The sequence below is a fragment of the Myodes glareolus genome, chromosome 2 (assembly GCF_982192425.1).
Source record: "Myodes glareolus chromosome 2, mMyoGla1.1, whole genome shotgun sequence".
NCBI lineage: Eukaryota > Metazoa > Chordata > Mammalia > Rodentia > Cricetidae > Myodes > Myodes glareolus.
Window position 1 is genome coordinate 94809278 of NC_142027.1, and position 21656 is coordinate 94830933.

Here is a 21656-nt window from a genome sequence, read left to right on the forward strand (position 1 = left end):
AATTGGTCCCCAAAATTCTGCATTATGATTGGTTGTGGTTTTCTGTAGTAGTCTGTCTATTGCAAAGACAAGTTTCTTTGGTAAAGGTTGAGGACTATACTTGTAAAAGGACAAGTGTTTATAGTTTGTTGTTAAGGATTATGCTGGTTTAGTAAGTTAGTGGCTATGGGATTCTCCTCCAGTAACACTGGCTTCACTGGCACTGATTAGTTAGTAAGGTTTTTAGTACCAGACTGGTACCCCTCTTGTTGAGAGGGTTTTAAGTCCAATTAGAAGAGCTGTTGGTTGCCTCCAAGGCATGCATGCCAAGGGATTATCAATACTATGTGGGTTATTGATGTGGTTCATAAGCATCATCACTGGGGGAGACTGTTGATTGCCTTCTTCCTTTGAAAACCTGGATGTTGCCTTTGGATACCATGAAACTAGTCCTCAGGGAGAGGTTATTAAGGTCAGTTCCAACTCAGGAGTCTCTGGGCCGGTTTTTTTTGTTTTTTTGTTTTTTTTTTTTTTTGAAGCGCATGGTGTGTTTAGCAATAGGGACTTGTCTTCTGCCTCTGGGTGGAGAGTTGCCAAGGGGAACAACAATAGACTGTATATTTTAGGAGTCTTTTAGACAGCCTTGACAAACAGCTCAAAAGAGGGCTTCTTGAATCTGGTATTGCGAGTTTTGTTAGGTGATCTTTGGCTCTTAGAGGGAATATGGCCAACCCAGATGAGAAAAGTTCATTAAAATTATATAGGTATATTATACACAGAATTATATGTATTACACGTTTTTTTTCTTTGTAAAAGGTAGTTAATATTATAATTCCTTGTGACTTTTCCAGATAGCCTTACTGTTGTTTTATCTACCTCCTGTACTCATATTTACTTCCATCCCCTGTCCCTAAAAGTCCATTTCCCCTCTGAGATCTCTCATACCTTGCTACTTCCTTCTCTATTGTTCCCCAACCTTCCCATACAGGCAGTGGTTCCATTTTCACTCTCCTAGTTTCTGTAGATACTACAGGCTTTGTACCCATATCTGAAGATTTGGAGTTAGGAGCCTCCAATAACAGACACCATGTGACATTTGTTTTCTGGAGCTGGTTACCTCATTCAATGGGATCTTTTCTAGTACTACCTATTTCTCTGCAAAATTTGAAGTTTTGTTTTTTTAACAGCTGAATACTATTCCATTTAAGTATTTTTACTATGCATTTGTTAGTTGTGGGACATTTAGGTTGTTTTAGTAGTAAACAGGATTGAGCATGTATCCATAGTGTAGAATGCCTCCAGGTTCCTGTCCTGTGTGAGTTCTATCCTATCTAAGACACCTTAGACCTATCTTAAGCTTCCAGGCTTAAGAAAAAAATTAAAGTAAAAAGGTGAGAACTAGAGAAACAGAGGTAGTGCCACAATTCCTCTGAATACCAGGATTTATCTCTGAGAACTAAAGATTTTCTGAAGTGAACCGTAGCCACCATGCAGCTACAGATCAATAACTTCACGGCTGTAGAGTTAACCATTTAGGCCATAGAAAATAAGCCCACGTCAACAGTTAATAAGAGAAATAAATAGATGTTACAACTGGTCTCCATAACTTGAGTCTTTAAAAAACATTTTGTAACTTTTAAAGTTTATTCATTGCAAAGCTATATGAGGAACAGTAATATTTAATGTTTTCTTTGAATAAAATGTATTTTATTTGTGGGTGGGAAGTATGCATGAGCCACTTTCCATGATTGAGGATCAGACATCAGCTTAAGGAATCAGTTCTCTCCTTCCATCATGTGGATCCAAGGTCATCAGGCTTGGCAGCAAGATACCCACAAGGTTTCTCATTTGTCCACATTTACAGTCTTAGAGCATCCTCCCTTAAAGCACTGTCATAAAGCAATGATGAATAAAATGTGTAAGTAGAAAGCTTTCCTGGAAAACTGAAAGCTAAGCTGCCAACCTGTTGCCCCAGCGCCCTTTAATTCTTTGATGTACATTTCCCACATCAAAGTCATTGCTGTATTGAACCCTGCAAACAGGTTCAAATCAGGACATTGGTACGAACGTGATTGGTATTTACTCCTTGAATCCTTTAAGGTGTTGTATTTTATAAACATTATTATATACTATAACTTTAAGCATCGCATGTTTTGGGCTTTTCTAATATTTTCTCATGATTAGATTCTGATTAATGAGTGGTATTCCTCTCTTGAAACCTGTCCTACTCTCAAGAGTTTTCTCACTTTTCCTTCATGAGTTTAAATTTGTTCTACTTAAAAAAAAAAAGTACCCTGCCAGGCGTATGTCCTGAGTGCAATCCCCTGGACCCACATGGAGAGAGCCAAGCATGTTGTCCTCCTACCACATGCTGTGGCACATGTGCCCGCTGCCATAAAAATCACAGCTCTCATTATCTTTTGTAGTAGTTGTTTTTTGGGGGGTTGGTGGGGTTGAACAGGGTTTCTCTTTGTAGTCCTGATTGTCCTGAAACTCACTCTGTAGACCAGGCTGGCCTTGACCTCACAGAGATCCACCTGCCTCTGCCTCCCAAGTGCTGGGATTAAAGGCATTCTCCACCAATGACCGGCTTCTCATGGTTCTCATCTTCAAGGGAAGTAAGAGATAGTTTATTCTGGAACCATATTGAGTGACTATGGACTGAGAACACAGCTTTAGGTTACCTCAAATTTCATGTTCCAGTTTCGAAGCAGTTTCACAGTTTTTATAGTTTTATGGAACAGAGAAAGTAAAAAATCAAAGCAAGCTTAAAATACATTGGTGGGTACATGAGAGAGGCAGATTCAGAGAAATGGGAGAAGCATCCCATACGCCCCAGATGCTCTCTGATGTCATTCTTAGCATGTGGATTATAGAAAGAAATTGCTTAGTGAGCCAAAGGTTCTAAAAGGTTTTTATGTATTGTCACAAGATAATAGTTCTGATGTGGGCAGAGTAGCATTCTGGTGGGCCAGAAGTAGCCCAGGATAAAGTCATTCGCCTCTGGCCTGCAACATTCCAACCTCTCCATGGTACTGAGATTCTAATCAGCCAGCCATTCTCTGTAGACAGACTTCTTTCAGGAGTCTTCATCCACAGTCCACCCCAAGTAAAGTAAATTATTGCTCCTCATGAAAGCTTCTCCCACAATAGTTTTAGGGCCTATTCATTCACAGTTCTTCCTGAATTGTTTATTACTGTGATAGATACAGAATGATAGATTCTACTTCCATTTCTTCTTTTGTCCAATTTGGCATTCTTCTAGAAGAAATAACTTTCCTTTTTCCCTCCTGTTTGGGACATAAGGATTCTTTAGTTTTCAAGGATTTGATTATGAGGGACTAACTCCTGCCCCTACAAAATGGTTCAGGCTCTTTTAAGTCCAGGTTTACCCAAGCCCAGTAGAGCTTCTTCTGATGGACATGATATTCAAAAAACAGCTAATCTAAATACTTCTTGTTCTAGAGGGATTTTTTTTGAAGATTTATTCATTTATTATTTCTGTTTGCATGTATGCCTGCACACCAGAAGAGGGCACCAGATCTCATTACAGATGGGAATTGAATTCAGGACCTCTGGAAGAGCAGCCAGTGCTCTTAGCTGCTGAGTCAATCACTCCAGCCCTTGTTTTAAAGTTTAAGTTTTGAAATTATATTTTAAATAACCAAGACTTTAATGTTTCTATTTCACAACGTAGTACGAGTGTTACTTAAGATCTTCTTGTTGTTTATTCCCTTAGATGAAACCAAGAGCCACTGGGAAGTATCAGCACTTTCTCGAGCTGCCCAGAAGGGATTTAATAAGAATGTATTGAAACATCTGAAAAGGACAACAACTATTTCACCAGTAAGAAATCCTTTGTCTTTTCTTTACCTTGAGTCACTGCAGTACCTGCTCCCTGGTACCACCTTCTGTCTCAGTCACTGTTCTATTGCTGTGAATAGAACAGCAACTTAACCACAGCAACTCTTACAATAAAAGAAAGCTTTCAATTCAGGCTGGCTCACAGTTTCAGAGTGAATCCATTTTCATCATGATAGGGAGAATGGCAGCACACAGGCAGACATGGTGCTGTAGAAATAGCTGAGAGTTCTACATCTGGATCGGCAGGCAGCAGGAGGAGAGAGACACGACTTGGCTTGGGCTTTTGAAACCCCAACACTCAGCTCCAGTGATACACTTCCTCGAAGGCCACACCTACTCCCATCAGGCCACATCTAATCCTTCTCAATAGTGTTATGCCCTGGTGACTAAGCATTCAAATATATGATCCCTTGGGGGCCATTTTTATTCAAACCACCATACTATTTTTATTTGGTTGGTCTTTGTGTGGTGTGGGTAACAGGTTTTTGTTGTGGTTGTTTTGTTTTGCATTTTATTTAGCATTCTTTGTGATGAGACAGGATGCATACTTCCACAGGCATGCAGCCTCAAAGTCCACCTGGCAGAACAACTCTTAGGGGATGCTTTTGAATTTGTGCTGAAATTCCTGCTTCCTTCATGGGTGCTGTGTCCTAGTTTGCTTTCTGTTGGTGTGATAAAACACAGACCAAACCAACTTGGGGTATTACAGAAACCAGGCTCTCAGGAAGCCAAGCAGCACTCAGAGTTGGAGAACTCAGGTGAAATCCCTGTCTACATTACTGTGGTCTCTGGTCTCATGACCGCTGCAGGAAAGCTTCCATTGCAACCTAAGCATGTTTCAGAAACAAATGGTGGGGGTACTGATTAGGACATTTTTTTGTTTATCAAAGAGGGTCTTGTTTAAAGACTAGCTGTGTCAGTCATTTCTTAGAAAGCTTTGTATCCACTTGATTTTTCAAAATAAGAGGAAGGGGATCCAGCTGAAGCAAGCAGGAATACAAACTGAGCCCAGTAAAATCTAACCCATCCTGTATCTGCTTAGGTCTGTAGCACTCAGGCAGAGGATCATAGTGGAAGGCAGTAGTTGGATTATGATAGGTGCATATTAAAATTATAATTGTTAGTGTATATTCCTCTTTCCTTATTCTTTGGGAGGAAAGAATGGGGCTTACGGGTTTAAGTTCATCATCAAGGAAGCCAGGGTAGGAACCAGAGGCATGATCTGAAGCAGAGATCATGGAGAGAGAGAGAAAAAAAAACCAGCTCATGACTGATTCTCCATACCTTTCTGAGTTTGCTTTCTCATATAAGCTAAGACCTCCTCAGGGGTAGCACCACCCACAGTGGGCTGGGTCCTCCTACATTAAACATTGAATCAAGAAAATGCCCTCATAGTTATGCCCACAGACCAGTGTGATAGAGCCAGTTCCTCAGGTGAGGTTCTCTTTTCCCGGGTAGTTCAGAGTTGGATTTGGCCAACCTTTTCCCTCAAGGAATGAAGAAAGCCTGCTACTTCAGGGGAAACATTTCTAACCCACAACTGTTACAATGAACTTGATAGCTGATACTTCAGTTTTTTTTTCATGAAATTTGTCATAATACCAAAAACTGTAATTTTAGACATCTGCAATGAAATGTGTCAACATTTGGGAAATTTGCTTGCTCTAGTGAACCAGAATTTTCAGATGCATGATTGTTAAAAAAAAAAAAATCCATTCAGAGTGCAAGATAAGTGAATTTAGCATATTGTAAAAGTTCATTGATTAGGCTTCACACTGTACATTGTACAACATGAAGGATAATCAGTTATCTAAAATGAGTACAAAATGCTACTTTTTTTTCTACCTACACCCTGTGAGCTCCGTGATTTCTATGAATAAAACAAAAGCCCTTTGCACTAGTGTAAAGCAGATTCACTCTTTGGAGGGCTTTGTTTTGAAGACTAATTTTCATAAAAGTACGTTGTTTTTAACATAATGTTGGGGTAGTGTTTTTTTTAAAATGATACCTGTTTTAAAATTTTAATTTCTACTGCAGTATTTAGGAGTGTGACCCATATAAGCAAAAGATCTTTGGGAGTCCTTGGTACTCTTTGTAGAGTCTAAAGAGTCTTCCACAAACATTGGAGCTGCTGGCCTTATGCTGGATCACCATCTGCAAAACAGGAAGAGATACAACTTCTTTAATGGATTCTCAGTAGCATTGTAGTACTACTGGGTAGGATTTAATTAGCGACTAGAAGACATTACCAATAGGTATTCTTTCCTCTTCCCTTTAATTTTTAAACTGTTTTATCATGTAAGTATACATATACATATTTTGTACATTTTTTTCAGGATGAAGCGCTATCTTTAGAAGAAATAAGAATTAGAGTAGTACAAATTCTGGGATTTCTAGGAGGACAAATAAACAAAAATCTTGTAACAGGTAAGCTCTTCTCTAAAATAACCCTGTAGATGCACTTGTACTGAGAGTTGAATAGGAGTCTGCTTACCTGTCAGCAGCCTCTCCAGGCATGCTTCTGATTTCAGAGTCACCCGGTCAGTGATAGCCAGTGTCCACAACATTTCCCACATGCTCTGCTCAAATCAGTGTTATTGCTGCTGTAGTGATGCACACCACATTGGGCTACCGTAGCATAGCATTCTAGTTCAGATTTCCTCTAAACTGATCAGGTTTAATTTGCCCTGTCTGATCATATCCAGAATATGAAATTATACTCAGAGTACAGCACATACTTTCTCTTTTATATGTCTCTTCTTTTTCTTTTTGAGAAGAATGAACCATGAACCCCTGACTAACTAGCTGGCCTGGACCATGCTATATAGACTAGACAGACTCAAACTCTCAAAGACCTACCTGCTTCTACCTCTTGAATCCTAGAATTGAGGTGTGTGTAACCATGCTGGGCTTTCAAAGACTTTTTAATCTTTGCAGACACCACCTTCTGGCCTTAGGTGAGGACAGCCCCCACCAACGGTAACCACCATTAGAGAAGGTTAAATTTAATATCCTCATGTTTTTACTTTTTAAAAGAATTTATTTATTTTTCACATTTTGCCTGAATGGAGGATGTATATGTATCACATTCATGCCTAATGTCCATGGGGATCAGAAGAGGGCATCTGATACCCTGGAACTCGAGTTACGTGAAGTGTCACGTGGGTGCTGGGAACCAAACACAGGTCCTCTGCAAGAACAACAAGTGCTGCTCTTAACAACTGAGCCCTCTCTCCAGTGCTAAACTTGACATTTTAATATGTGAATGCTTTTAGAGTGTTTCTGTATTATTAAAAACTCAGCTGATTTTACTTTTGAAGTTCAGTGTTAACTGGAGACTTTTAGCTACTTAGGAAATTAGAACCTTACTTGGAAAGTATTTTCTAGAGGAAATTTTGGTGGTACGTGTGTATGTGGAGGCCTGAGGCTGATGTCAGGGGTCTTTCTTGATCATTCTCCACCTCATTCTTTGAGATAAACGAAGGACTCCCTGTCCATCTAGTCTAACTAGCCAGCTTGCGCCAGGTATCTGTCTCAATACTGGGATTATAGGAAGACTGCTATGTTCACCCAGTGTTTACATATAGGCACACAGTCTGAACTCTGGTTCTCATGCTTGTATGGAAAACACTTTATCCACTGAACCATCATCTATCTCCCTAGTCCCTTTAAAAGAATTTTGTTTTTGTTTTGTTTTACCTTTTAAGAAAAGGTCTTAGGTAGTCTCAGCTGGCCTGGAAATCAGAGATCCCCCTTGCTTCTGCCTTCCAAGTACTGGAATTAAAGACATATTCCACCACACCTGGCAAAGAGGAGCCTTTTTTTTTTTTTTGAATTGTACTTATTTTATGTCATATACTTTAAGTAGCTTTGACTTAAGTTTGGATATTCCTATTGAATATTGGTTTTAGTAAGTTAAATTTAGAAATAAGAGCCATCAGTGGTTTTAGTATTCGTTCCTATCTGAAGTAGAATAGAGACAGAATGCTTTAGAAGTACCCTGCTTCAGCTCCTGAGCTGTGGGGGAAGCTCTGGACTGAACAGCACTCTTCTAACCTCTTCCATCAGCTGCTTCAGGAGAGAGAATGAAGAAGTGTGTGGCGTGGGACAGCGAGAAGAGGCTCAGCTTTGCAGTTCCTTTCAGAGAGATGAAGCCTGTGATCTATCTGGATGTCTTCCTGCCTCGGGTCACTGAATTAGCTCTTTCTGCTAGTGACCGACAGACAAAAGTATTTTTTTTTCTATCATTCATTTTTTTTTTCATAGTGTACTGCTTTAAAAACATGTATGTGTTGGTTAAGAAACAGATACTATATTTTAGCTATTCTAGTATCATTACTTTTCAAAAATTTCAGAAGTGGGTGTCACTGATAAATGAAAGTTAAGTATAAATTATAGTAGTAATAACCTGGCAAAGCTTTTATATACCAAAAGTTCTTTGTAATAGAAATATAATGCAAAGTGTGTTTAAAGATGAAACTTGGTAGGAGTTCAATTATCTTCGTAACCTGGGACATTGGAAACAGATAGTCTCAAATGTTACCACTAACTTGTAAGCTTTTAATGTACTTCCAAAGTGTACTCACTAAAGTGATATTTACAATTGAAGCCAGGATGTATAGTTCTAAACTGTGTGAAATATATTTCTTATGAATGTATGACCTTCAGAGTCTGAATTTTTAAATTTCAATTCTTAACTCTTGTATAAAGACTAAAGTGAACAGAAACATTCATTTGATATAAAAACTACTATTTACATTTTTAAATTTGGAGTATATAGTATTTACCTACAATAAAAGTTTTTCCTCTTAAATGGCTAAAGCAAAGATTTCAAAATATTCCCCTTTTAAATACGGTAGTCAAGCTTTGTTGAAATTGGTCCCTTCTAGGTGGCAGCTTGTGAACTGTTACACAGCATGGTTATGCTTATGTTGGGCAGAGCCTCTCAGATGCCTGAAGGTCAGGGCTGGCCTCCCATGTACCAGCTCTACAAGCACACGTTTCCTGTGCTGCTTCAACTTGCATGCGATGTGGATCAAGTAAGTGCACGATTAGCATCTAAACAATTGCAAAACTACCTGAAGAATATTATCTCAAGCTGGGCATGGTCGTGTGCTCCTGTAATCCAGATCTCAGACTTTAAAGAGGGTGCATGAATTGGAGGATCAGGCAGACTCATCCAGCTAGACCCTGGTATAACACAAGTTATACTAACAGTATCTTAAATTGCTCTCCTAGTTAGATGAACAATGACTTTAGTGTGCATATTTTCTTTTCCTGGACTCTCAGACTCTGTTCATCATGAAACTGAACTAGAAAAAGAAACTTAATTAAATAATGATAGCTTTGCTTCATCTTGTCTTATTGAAAGTGCCATTTAAATGTTTACTTTTCATTGTACATTTGTCCTCATGAAAGATGTAGCTGCATTAGAAATTGTCTCCTCAGGTGACAAGACAGCTCTACGAACCGCTTGTTATGCAGCTGATTCACTGGTTTACTAACAATAAGAAATTTGAAAGTCAGGATACTGTTGCCTTACTAGAAGCCATACTGGTAAGAAGTTTTTGATTCTTAAGTTGCCATTCCAATTGACTGTGAAATTTAGTGTACATTTAGATCTTTAGGAAAAATTTCTTGTCAACAAACCATAATAAAGTCTTTTTCTAAATTGTTACCTTTTTTGGACACAGCATCATATTTATTTTCATAAGTGATATTCTTTTTGTTTTGTTTTTCAAGACAGGGTTTCACTGTGTATCAGCCCTGTCTTTTCTGGGACTCGCTCTCTAGGCCAGGTTGGCCTCGAATACACAGAGATCTGTCTGCCTGACTGCTGGGATTAAAGGTGCCACTGCCCGGCCATTAGTGATATTCTTAATAGCCATAACTAAGTTAACATGTATTTTTATTTTGCTTTCTGAGTATAAGAGAGAAAGAGTGTGCACTGTATGCTGTGGGTATTAGCAGTAAAAATGCTCTTTGTCAATAACAGTAGTTTGATTTTGTTGTGGTTGTATTGTCTGTTTGTCATTAATCCATGGTACAGTATTTAATTCAAGAGCAAACGGAATTTTTAATTTACTTAATTTTCTCTTACATTCAGATTCAAGTAAAGGGTGTGGAGTTCACAGTCTATCTTTTCTATCATACTCTTCATGAGGCAGTAGAGGCGTCATAGCAACTGGTTCAGTGAGATACGCTGTTGTGATTTTGGATGAATATTTTAATTTTGAACTTATAGGGATAACTTTGATTCCTTTAAGTATTATTTTATGTATGTTTTCCAGTTATTTTATCCATTTTGGGGAGTGGTATTATATGTTCACATTTGAATCACGTTTGTAATTGTAACACTTAGGAGGATGAGACAGGGAGATTTGAGTTTGATGCTAACTAGTGACATAGCAGTTCCATACAAGCCTAGGCTACACAGGACCCTGCTTTAAGAAATTTGAATAATTAGCCTGGCAGTGGTGGCACACACCTTTAATCTCAGTACTTGTGAAGGCAGAGGCAGGCGGATCTCCAAGTTCGAGGCCAACCTGTTCTACAAAGTGAAATCTGGGATAGCCAGAACTACTCAGAGAAACCCTACTCCGAAAAACTAAAGATAAATAAATAAATAAAAATTTAAAAATTAAAATAAATAAGTAAATAAATACAATAATAAAAGTTCCAGTGAAATACCTAGTGAGCTTGTCCAAACATCCTTTAATTCTTTGTTCTTCCGTACTGGTTCTATTTTGCATCTGTACAACATTTTCTATTAAATTGGACCCAGTAAAACCATGGCTCCAATCAGTGAAGAACATCAGTGAAGAAGAAATGTGGTATATTTATGAAGACTCTTGTTCCACCATTTTGATGTATAGAATATCCCTGTTTGTTCAGGGCGATCAGTATAATCACAAAACTTGATTCTCAGAGTCACTTAGATCATCTACCTAATTATGGGCAGTAAAGAGTTACTGAATGGGTTTTTTTTTTTTTAAATTATGGTTTATAGTTCAGGTTCTTAGTCCAGGCTGATCTGGAACTTACTCTGTATCACAGGTTAGCTTCAAACTTGGTAGTATTCTTGCCTTAGCCTCCTGAAATTGGCATATATACTCACACAGAACTACCTTTAATAATTTTATGGGTATAAGAACAAATACAATGAAGCTGTCTTTATCTTGATTTAGGATGGTGTTGTGGACCCTGTTGACAGTACTTTAAGAGATTTTTGTGGATGCTGTATTCGAGAATTTCTCAAATGGTCCATTAAGCAGACAACACCTCAGCAGCAAGAGAAGAGCCCAGTAAACAGCAAGTCACTTTTCAAGCGGCTCTACAGCCTTGCCCTCCATCCTAATGCCTTCAAGAGGCTCGGCGCAGCACTTGCTTTTAATCACATCTACAAGGACTTCAGGTGTGTACGCTTTGTGTCGAGGAAAGATGTGTAAGACTGCTCTGGAAACCTTTAATGTGATTTTGAAAAGTGCCCTGATGTTTAAGTCCATGGTTGGTTGGTTGGTTGATTGGTTGCTTGGTTAGTTGGCTTTTTCGGTTTTTCAGGACAGAGTTTCATTGTGTAGCCCTGGCTGAAATCCATGTATTTTATGTCCTGCGATTATTGCATAAATATGTTATACATGCTGTGCTTTCAAGAATCTTAGAAACTACAGAGAAATGCTTGCAAATATGTTTTGAGAATGCAATGAAAGACACATGTGCAAGATTCTTTGAAGCATGTAGAATGTTTGTGTGGTGAGTAAGTTAGTGAATACTTCTCAGAGATGGACCATAAGGAATGAATAAGAATCCACCAAATTCTTTCAGATTCAAAGGTGGTAAGAGTACCTCTTCCACCTCATAAGCCTGCTGGCAATATAAAGTTGTGAAGAACTTTGGTACTCTTAGACATTTTTTAGAGTAAGAAGATGGTGAACAGGTTTTGTTAAGGTAGAAAAATGGGTATCATCACTAATGATATGGAGGACTTATGGGAGTGCAAAAACTCTTCCTAAGAGTTTTGACTAAAGGCTAAGGTGTAGAAAACACTCCAAAAGTTCAAGAAAGACATTGAGCAAAATGAGTGATATTCATTTATTCATTAATTCATTCCTTCATTCAGCAGCACAGTGGAAGCTGAAGGGATGACTCAGCTATTAAAACCACATGTTCTTCTTGTCAGAAGAGAACTATGTAAAAAAGAAAGAATATTATATGCCAGGCACTGATCTAAATACAGCTAATATAAAGTTAAAACTCTTCATGGGGACTGCAGTTGAGAAAGATATTCAGATAGATAAATGTAAAGGTTTATGGATGAAATAAATCATATTAAATAATGATCTCTAATAGTAGACTACTATGCCATCTTACAGTGGGCTTCTGACTTTGATGGTCAGAGTAGCTATTTCTAGAAAATGGCTACTGGGATACAGAGGAGATCAATAATAGAAGATGGATGAATAGATGGGAATCCACATGGTATATTTACATGAGAATTAACTAGTGCTTGAAGCTTGTTATTTATTTAGCTTTTTAAATGTGAAGACTTATATATAAAAGAATATATAAATATATAATGTTTATAGAGTGATATTGATAAACCAAATTGCTACGTATCCATCCTCCTAGTTGAGAAATAGGTTACGCAGTTCAGAACATCGAAAGTCTACCATCCTTAGAGTTTCTGAAGAGAAGAGCAATGGCTATGAGGGCAGAGATTCACAGACTTTCTAGATTCCTTTCATGGAGAAAAGAGGACTACTTTATTTTGCAGACTGGTCTATTCAAAGGGTAGAGCAGGGATCCCGGAGTGTCTGTGATCTCAGAGGTTTTAAGGACCTAGAAGTGGCACATTTCCCCAGAAGGGCACATAAAGGCATTTTCCTTCTGGCTATCAGATTGCCCTGCAGTTTTCCAGAGAGACATGTGAACACCGAGGGAAGGATTAACTGAATCATAGGTTACTCTTGAATTTAACTTTGTCATTGATTGAAGTTTTATAGGCTGTGTATATAGCAACACCTGTAGTCTAGAAACTTACCCTACAAAAGTAGTTATGCCCCTCAAATTTTACATTACTTCTTTCCTTCTTCACTTCATAGTTTTATTTAGAAATATAAACCTAGGGAGCAAAAAACGAAGGTGTGGCAGCCTCCAGCACCCACCACTGAACAACTTAAAAAAAATATAGTGTGTAGTGTGAAGATGTTGTACAAAGTGGACTCATGAAATTGGAAAGAAAGATGATGGAATGAGTCACTGTTGCTGGCACCAGCAATAACAAGGAGATATGCGGCAGCCTGGAAGTCCGACAGAAACAGGGCCAGCCCCCAGCATGGAGCTGCCAAGTAGTAGCAGCTCTTGCTGCTTGCCCTGCTAGGAGACAAAAAGTGTGGGCAGGGCTGCCCACAGGCTAGGTCATGCCTAGAAGCCTTGGGGCAGCCTCATCAAGGGACAGCTTGGAACTTACTCTGAACCTGCCCCCAATTGCCCTGGCTGACCAAAAGTCCACCCTGATTCTGGTCAACAGTAGGATATGGGAGATGAATCTCCACAACAGTTCAGTATTTATGGTGCTCTAGAAACCTTGAACCAAACCAAAAACTAGTTGTATGAAAAGATGTTTGGGCAAAAAAAAGAATATACTCTGTGACATACTGCAGTTTCCAATACCACCAAGAAGAACAAATATTCATTGGAGAGGTAGGAAAGATGGAGGACCAGAGCAGTAAGTGCATAGTGGAGAGAGGAGGAACTAGAGATGTGGCAGTGGTGACAGGTATGGAAGAAGGCTCTTGTGAATGGGGAACATGTTTCTGCTGAGTAGGGCCAGCAGGCTTGTGTGCAGCAGCCTGCAGCTTACACAGACTCAACCTTTGAACACACTGCCCAACCATGCAATCACCCTGGCTCTGAGCAACTACAGGATGTCTGAGATGAAGAATGGTTCATTTTCTTGATTGGATCTCCTTGAAATATCTCTATGGTCCATATTGCCTCCAGAGGCCATGATGTTATCCATGGTCCATGCTGTTGCCCCAGACCAAGTTGAAGCTTTAGATTCATGTGTATCTCCATGGTCTGGGCTGCCACTGGAGGCCATGTTGATGTCTGAGGCCATATTGATGTCCGTGGTCCACACTGCCATGGGGCAGGAGGTGGCCATCTTATCCCCAAGACTATGTGGATGTTCATGGTTTGTGCAGCCTTCTGAAGCCACATTGAGGCCATGTTGAGGTCTGTCTTGTGCATGTCTGTAGTCTCTTCTCCCTTAGGGGCCATATTGATGTCTGTGGGCCATTCTGCCCCTAGGGACCATGTTCGTGTCCATGGCATAGTTGCCACCAGAGGTAGTGCTAATGTCTGTGACCTGTGCTTCTGCTAAGGGCCATGAAGGTATCCATGTTCCTTCTGCAGCCAAGGACCATAATGATGTTCATGGTCTGTGTTGCTGCAGGAAATCATGTTGGGGTCCAGTATGTGCTGTGGATATCCATAGTCTGTGCTCCCAAAGAATGCCATGTTGTGGTCTATGTTACCACCTAAGACCATCCATGTGATTGTCCTTGTTCTGTGCTCACACCTGATGCCATGTTGATGGCCATGGTCTGGGCTGCCATGGGGGACCATATTGGTGTCTGTGGCCTGCATTGCCCCAGAGGCCATGTTGGTATGCATGGCCTGGGCTGCTGCCAAGGACTATGATTGTGTCTGTGGCTCGTGCTGCAACAGAGAACCGTGTTGATGTGTGTGGTCTTTATTGCCACTGGAGACCATGCTGAGGTCCTTGGTACATGCTTGTTGTAAGAGGCTGCTTATTTGTTCCTGGCTGCCCAGACTCCCGAAATCCACACAGAATCTTTATTTATTAAACCACTGCTTGGCCTATTAGCTCTAGCTCCTTATTGGCTAACTCTTTCACCTTTATTTAACACATTTCCATTCATCTGTATCGCCATGTGTCTCTGGCTTACCTGCAAGGTTCCATCCAGCATCTGTCTCTGGCAGGGCTACATAGCTTCTCCTGACTCTGCCTTCTTTCTCTCAGAATTCAGGTTAGGTCCCCTGCTATAGGCCCAAAGCAGTTTCTTCATTAATCAATTGTAATCACAGCATACAGAGGGGAATCCCACATCTCTTCCCCTTTTCTGTCTAAATGAAAAGGAAGGCTTTAATTATAGTAAAATTACATATAACAAAACAGGTATCAAGCAAGAACTACAGTTACAATATTTATATCTACTTTTATCACCACTAAGGAAAACTATAACTACCTATTCTTCAACTCCATTAAAGACTCTAGAAGGATATAATATTACCTAAGTAAACAGGAAGTGCATTGTAAGCGACTTCTAAAACTGTAGAATTGACAGAGACCTCTCGCTGCTCAGACAGTCACCCAGAGTTCTTCTGTTGTTGGAGCACCTATCTTCAGCCTACAGGCCTATAATATCCAGCAGACTTTTCCATGAAGCAGGATATTTCAAAGACTGTTATACCTATATTGGCAGTTTGTCAGTCACTTTCTTCTGTGTCCTGCAGAATGTCTGGTGTACTCTTTCATGAAGCAGAAACCCCAAAGGACTTTCTCATCTTTTTTAGGCAACTTCAGCAGTCATTTTTTTGTGGATTCTACATGTCCAGTTTATACAGCATAACTTTAAGCAGTCCAGGCATGAGCAGTTTCTTCCCCAAATGCCTAACCAACTCCATAAGGAGCCTCTTTGATGTCCATCATCCTTTTGAAGTAGTTGGTGCTTCCAGGAGCAGATATGTCTCATTGTCATAAAAAGTCCTAAGTTCTTAAAACACTTTAAATGCCATATTCTGTAGTCTTTGAAAGGGTTGAAGAATGCCTATCCATCTGAAATACATCTCTGTACATTTAGAAAACCTAACTAACATGACTACAAGCTTGATTATTATAGATGACTATCTATTAACCTATATTTGTTAGTTATTCATTACATTTTTAAGTGAGCTGCACAAACACAATACCTTAATCAAGAGCAAAAATATACATATAAAAATTGATATTAAATTTGTATCAATAAACCAAGATCCATACCAATGCAAATCTATATTGCATATCCCCCTTTAAATGTAAGCAGACATTTAGAGCATGAGACTCTTAATCTCAGGGTCATGGTTTGAGCCTCACATCGGGCACCAATTTGTTGTAAGAGGCTGCTTGTTTGTTCCTGGCTCCTAGACTCCCGAAATAACCACACAGAAACTATATTAATTAAATCACTGCTTGGCCTATTAGCTCTAGCTTCTTTTTGGCTAGCTCTTACATCTTAATTTAACACATTTCTATTCATCTGTGTATCGCCATGTAGCTGTGTCTTATGGCCAGGTTCCATCTGGTGTCTGTCTCTGGCAGGGCTACTCTGACTCCGTCTTCTTTCTCCCAGAATTCACTCTAGTTCCCCTTCCCCTCACCCCTGCCCAACTCTGTTCTGCTCTGCTATAGGCCCAAAGCAGTTTATTTATTAATCAGTGGTAATCACAACATACAGAGGGGAATCTCACATCATATGCTGGAGGCCATGTTGATGTTGTCTGTGCTATTGATAGAAACCATGTGAAAGTCCATAATCTGTGCTCCTGATGACTGTAAAGGGCAGGATGAAGCATGATTAATAAAAACTCAGAGAGAGCTGGAGAGATGGCTCAGCGGTTAAGAGCACTGACTGCTCTTCCAGAGGACCCGGGTTCAATTCCCAGCATCCACATGGCAGCTCACAGCTGTCTGAAAACCCAGTTCCAGGGGATCTGACATCTTCACACCAATGCACATAAAATAAAATAAAGCTAAATAAACCATAAAAAATATTTAAAAAAAAAACTCAGAGAGAGAAATTGGGGTTCAATCTGAAGGTCAGAAAAGCAAAGAATAGCAGCCACTGACTCTTACCTCTATTTCAATCCAAAATGGTGGTCCCACTTTCAAGCATCTTGACACCTTTTTCAAGGAAAATGCTTTCATAACCAGCAGTTTATACAAAATTCTTTCCAAGAGTTCATTGAATCCCAAAGCATGGATTTTTGTGGTAATAGATTTAATGATGTGTTTATAATGTTTCATATTTTGATTAATATAGATATATATGATCCTAGTTATAATGATTTAAAATTCGTGGTCTGATTGTTTGCCTATTCAGAGCTTGATTTCTGTTTCTTTCATAAAAAGACAGGCTAAGCTGTTACTCTTTATGCTGATAGCTTACTGTGGACAAAAATAATTATAATTAAAATCTTGCCTTAGCTTACATTTGAATATTTTATTCTTAATTTCCAAGAAAATGAATTTTTCTAACAAGTAGACTACTCTTTCTTTAATTAGTGCCTATGCTATATAGGTACTGAGTTCCAGGTCATCCTGGACCATTGGGTGAGACTCTGACTCAGAAGCATTGTTTGCATTTCTTACTATTGATTTTTGTCTTTTCCCTTGTATTGTTTTCTAGGGGAGATCTAATGGTCTTTATTTTTCAGGGAAGAAGCATCCTTGGTAGAACAGTTTGTGTTTGAAGCCTTAGTGACATACATGGAGAGTCTGGCCTTGGCACATGCGGATGAGAAATCCTTAGGTATGTGTCTTCCTAGTATTCTGTCTGCATCTTGATCCTGAGTGCTTTGGGGTCTTTTCCACTCAGAATCCTTAGCTCACATGATCCTTTCATGAGTTGGTTTTTTCTGTTTTCACATTTTTCTTAGCTGATCTGGTAATTGTGAAGGGAAGGTATATCATTATTTCACACACAGTGTCTCAAATTCAGTTTATACATCTTTTCTTTTGGGTCTTCTAGAAGAACATTTAACTGTTCTTAACTGCTGAGGCATTTCTCCAGCCCCCACTTTATTCTTTTTTAAGTTGATGTTGTGGGTCAGCCTCTGGGTTTTAACACCCAGTACACAAAACATACATGTACACACACACACAGAGAACCTACAACATAAGCACTTTTTTTTTTTGTTAGTACTAGAAGTAACCATGCATGGCATTCTTTCTCCTAGACCTCTGTGGAATGTCCCTAAGTCTGCGTTTTTCTAGGCTACATATTAAGTTGTAATGGCTCTGAAGTGATGTGCACTGGCTCTGGCCTGAACTGAGTTATAGCACTCTGAGATTTCTTCCAGTCTAGTCCATCATGTGAGGTTGCAATTTGGTTGTTGTGGCTGCTAGTCATGTAGTTTCTATTTGTATGTGATACACTTTTTTGCATGTATGAACATAGTATGCATGCATGTGCCATGCCTTCCTGTAGCCAGGAGTCTGGGTTTTATTTTAAGATTTGAAATGAAAAGGGAGGCAGGGAGGAGGTGGAAATTTTTAATAAATAAATAAATAGAAATTAAAAAAAAGAAATATAAGTCATTTATTTTAATCTCATATTCTGAGATGAAGAATACTAAATCTATAGTAAAATTATCTTTGTAGTCACAAAATTAGGTCAATAGTTTTATAATACTACTTTGTCAATGATAATCTGCTATATGTTTTTTATGAAATATTTTGTACTGGATACAAATACAGGTACAATTCAGCAGTGCTGTGATGCCATTGATCACCTGAGACGCATCATTGAAAAGAAGCACGATTCTTTAAACGTACCAAAAAAACGACGGTTGCCACAGTAGGTGATACTGTTTCCTTTTCCTCTTGTTAACCCAACATAAAGCTAATTCCATCTGATAAAGGTTGTCAGATGGATGTGTAGAAGATAATTATCTTTGTAAAGAAGAAATGTATAGAAGTTTGTTATGAACAGTCAACTTTCCAACAAAATTTCAAAGCTTTAAGTGTAAAAATACCTGACTTGAAGATGATATTTGATTAAGATTTGAATCAGTGTCCAAATTGACAGTACCTTTTGAAACAGAGAAAGGCATTGTATTTTACTTGTACTAAGTTTGAATGCAAGTTTGGTAAGTAATTATTTAGCTAGAATATGCTTGAACTGTCATACAATAAATTTGGAAGTATAAGAACTTAATGTCACTTTCAATTCAGGATGCTGGCTCCCTGTAGAATGTGGTTGCATACACCAGTGTTTGCACAGAGCTGCCTCACCAGCAAAGTGAACAGAGCAGAAGTGTACACTCAGATAGTGAGCTCAAGCACCAGCTCCTGTTTAGGCTAGAGATCTAGGTAATGACAATTTAAACACCGTGGCCACTGAAAGCTTGTTAACAACCTTTCCAGGAAGTCTTTAGGAAACGTTTTATTTAATAGTCACCTGGAAGATAACATATTTGGACTTAAGTTGTACTTTGAAGATTGAGCACCTTGTTCAAGCTCATGTAAGTTTCTAAGTGAGACGCAGAGGTGAACACTGATTTCAAAGTACAGTCTGTTCACCACTATGCAGGATTTCAGGTGATGCAGGTTTTGAATGATGCTTCAAGTAGGGATTAATTTATTTGTTATTTTTAACTGTGTTGAAGTGTGCACAAGGTTTATCACTTTAAGCATTTTTGCATGTAGAGTCTGGTAGTGTTATGTTATGTTGTGCAACCAGTCCTCAAAGTTCTTTCATCCTGTAAAGCTGGGATTCTATTCTATTAGACAATTACAGTTCTATTCAAAAAAAGAAAAGAAAAGAAGAAAGGATGGAAGATGAGGAGGAGGAGGATCGAGACTTGGAATTATCAAATTTAGAAAGTTGTTCAAAGCCAGGCTGAGTATTGGCGAGTGATTACCTCAGGGGTAATCATTGTCAGGCAGGATGGAGGTACAGTGCTTTGGCCCTCTATGCAGTATATGGGAAGTCATGGTGTCTGTACTGGTATCCTCCACTCTGAACCTATATATAGTAGATACTTACATTTTCCCCATTTTAAAATTGATACCTTCAGGCATGGTGGCTTACACCAGTAATCCTGACTACTTGGAAATTAAGGGGAAGCATAAATTTGAGGTCAGCCAGGGCTATTGTTCGCATTCCTTCTACTCTCCCACCCCGATCTCAAAGAAGTCATCAAGAAAAGTGGTAAACTCATGCCTGTAATTCCAGAACTTGGGAGGGAGGGGTAAGAGGATCAAGAGTTCAAGCCCAGCCTTAGCTAAAAGAGACTGGTCAAGAAACTACAAAAACAAGCTACTACAGTTAAGTCTTTCATATTCTTCTAACTTGTAACATGACTTTAAACACTTGGTTCTTGGTCATTAACATATATTGAAATTAATTGGAAGTATAGTTAAAACACATTGTGGTACAGGCTTCATCTACAAGATTTCTGAGTCTGGGCTAGGGTAGGATCAAAGAACTTAAATTTATAACTAGTTCACAAGGTGAACTTCTAAGAAACATTGCTTCACATCCTACAACTTTGGGCTTTTGTTTCTGTTGTTTAAAGACCACATGGGAATGGGTACATGAAATATACGATTCTTTTTATTAAGCATATCTAAATTCTTTTTTACCCATAGTGAAAGAAAAGAGGGCCTGAGCATTTGCCTGCAGTTTAAGGCAAATCTCTCTCTCTCTCTCTCTCTCTCTCTCTCTCTCTCTCTCTCTCTCTCACTCTCTCTCTCTCTCTCTCTCTCTGGCATTGCAAAAACATATTTTTTATGTTGAAACTGAACTGAAGCTAGGTGTGGTGCAAACTTTTATAATTCCAGCACCAGGGAAGTAGAGGCCGGAAGATCTCTATGAGTTAATCTGTGATACCTTGATTACATTCTAATGGCAAAACATTAAAAAATGAATATGCCTGTTACATATGTCAGTATGGTAGAACTGAGTTTCAGGTTTCTAAATTCTTGACTAGGAATACTTTGAATGTTGTATAGTGTGTTAATGACCGCATGCTTTCTCTGTATAGGGGGTTTCCACCGTTGACATCGTTGTGTTTATTGGATCTAGTCAAGTGGCTTTTAGCTAACTGTGGAAGGCCCCAGACAGAATGTCGACACAAGTCCATAGAACTCTTTTATAAATTTGTTCCTTTACTCCCAGGTATGGTTTTTTCTTTCTTTTTAAATTAAAAAATTTACTAAAATAGGGAAGGGATGAGTACCTGTGAACCACAGTGCATGTGTGGAGGCTGACTTTGAAGACTCTGTTTACTCCTTTTATTTTTAGCTAAACTCCGTAGATCAGACTCAGATTGTCAGGCTTGTGCAGCGTGCACCCTTACCTGCTGTGTCATCTTGATAGCCCAGTGTTTTGATCCTTAACATTCTTTCAAAATGATTGGCTTTCCTTTGCCAGTTTGGAGATGCAGACTAATGAAAACATTCTGATTCTGTATAAATGAATAATACAAATACCATTTCCTTCCTCTTTCCCTTCTCCCCCCTCAGTTTTGCTGTATAACTTAGAATCCTCCTGCATCGTCTTTCAGAGTGCTGGGATGACAAGCATACACTATACCTAGTATGTTTCTATTAAATTTAAAAATAGGTGTGGGCTATAGAGATGGCTCAGTGTTAAGAGCACTGACTGCATTTCCAGAGATCCTAGGTTTAATTGTATTCCCATTGCCCACATGTCAACTGATAGCCACCAGTAACTCCATTTCAAGGGGATATGACGTCCTCTCCTGGCCTCCTTGGGCACTGTATTCATGTGTTGTACATACATACGTATTAGCCATACACAAATAGAATAAAATAAATCCTTGTCAAAGTAAGTATATTTAATATTCATTCTAGGTTTGTATGACAAATAATAAATTATGAATATCTTTTTTTAAAGATTTGTGATAGGATAAAAAATACAAGTTTGGTATTATGAAATAATGCAAAAGTAGATTTGGGATTCCCAAATTTTTATTTCACCACAGTTTTTTTTTCTGTCTCA

General features: G+C 38.8%; 1 protein-coding gene across 2 annotated transcripts in view; it reads left to right on the forward strand.

Annotated features, from left to right (window-relative positions):
• The window catches only part of Prkdc (protein kinase, DNA-activated, catalytic subunit), a 165153-nt gene that overhangs the window by 30401 nt on the left and 113096 nt on the right, over positions 1-21656 (forward strand). For both annotated transcript variants that reach the window (XR_015737081.1, XM_048452450.3), the window contains exons 22-30: positions 3719-3825; positions 6180-6270; positions 7912-8072; positions 8733-8882; positions 9292-9399; positions 11031-11257; positions 17344-17438; positions 18386-18485; positions 20677-20810. Coding sequence is in view for 1 of the 2 variants with exons in the window: in XM_048452450.3 (XP_048308407.3) it covers positions 3719-3825; positions 6180-6270; positions 7912-8072; positions 8733-8882; positions 9292-9399; positions 11031-11257; positions 17344-17438; positions 18386-18485; positions 20677-20810 (1173 nt within the window). In the remaining variant the exon portion in view is untranslated. The remainder of the gene's footprint in view (positions 1-3718; positions 3826-6179; positions 6271-7911; positions 8073-8732; positions 8883-9291; positions 9400-11030; positions 11258-17343; positions 17439-18385; positions 18486-20676; positions 20811-21656) is intronic.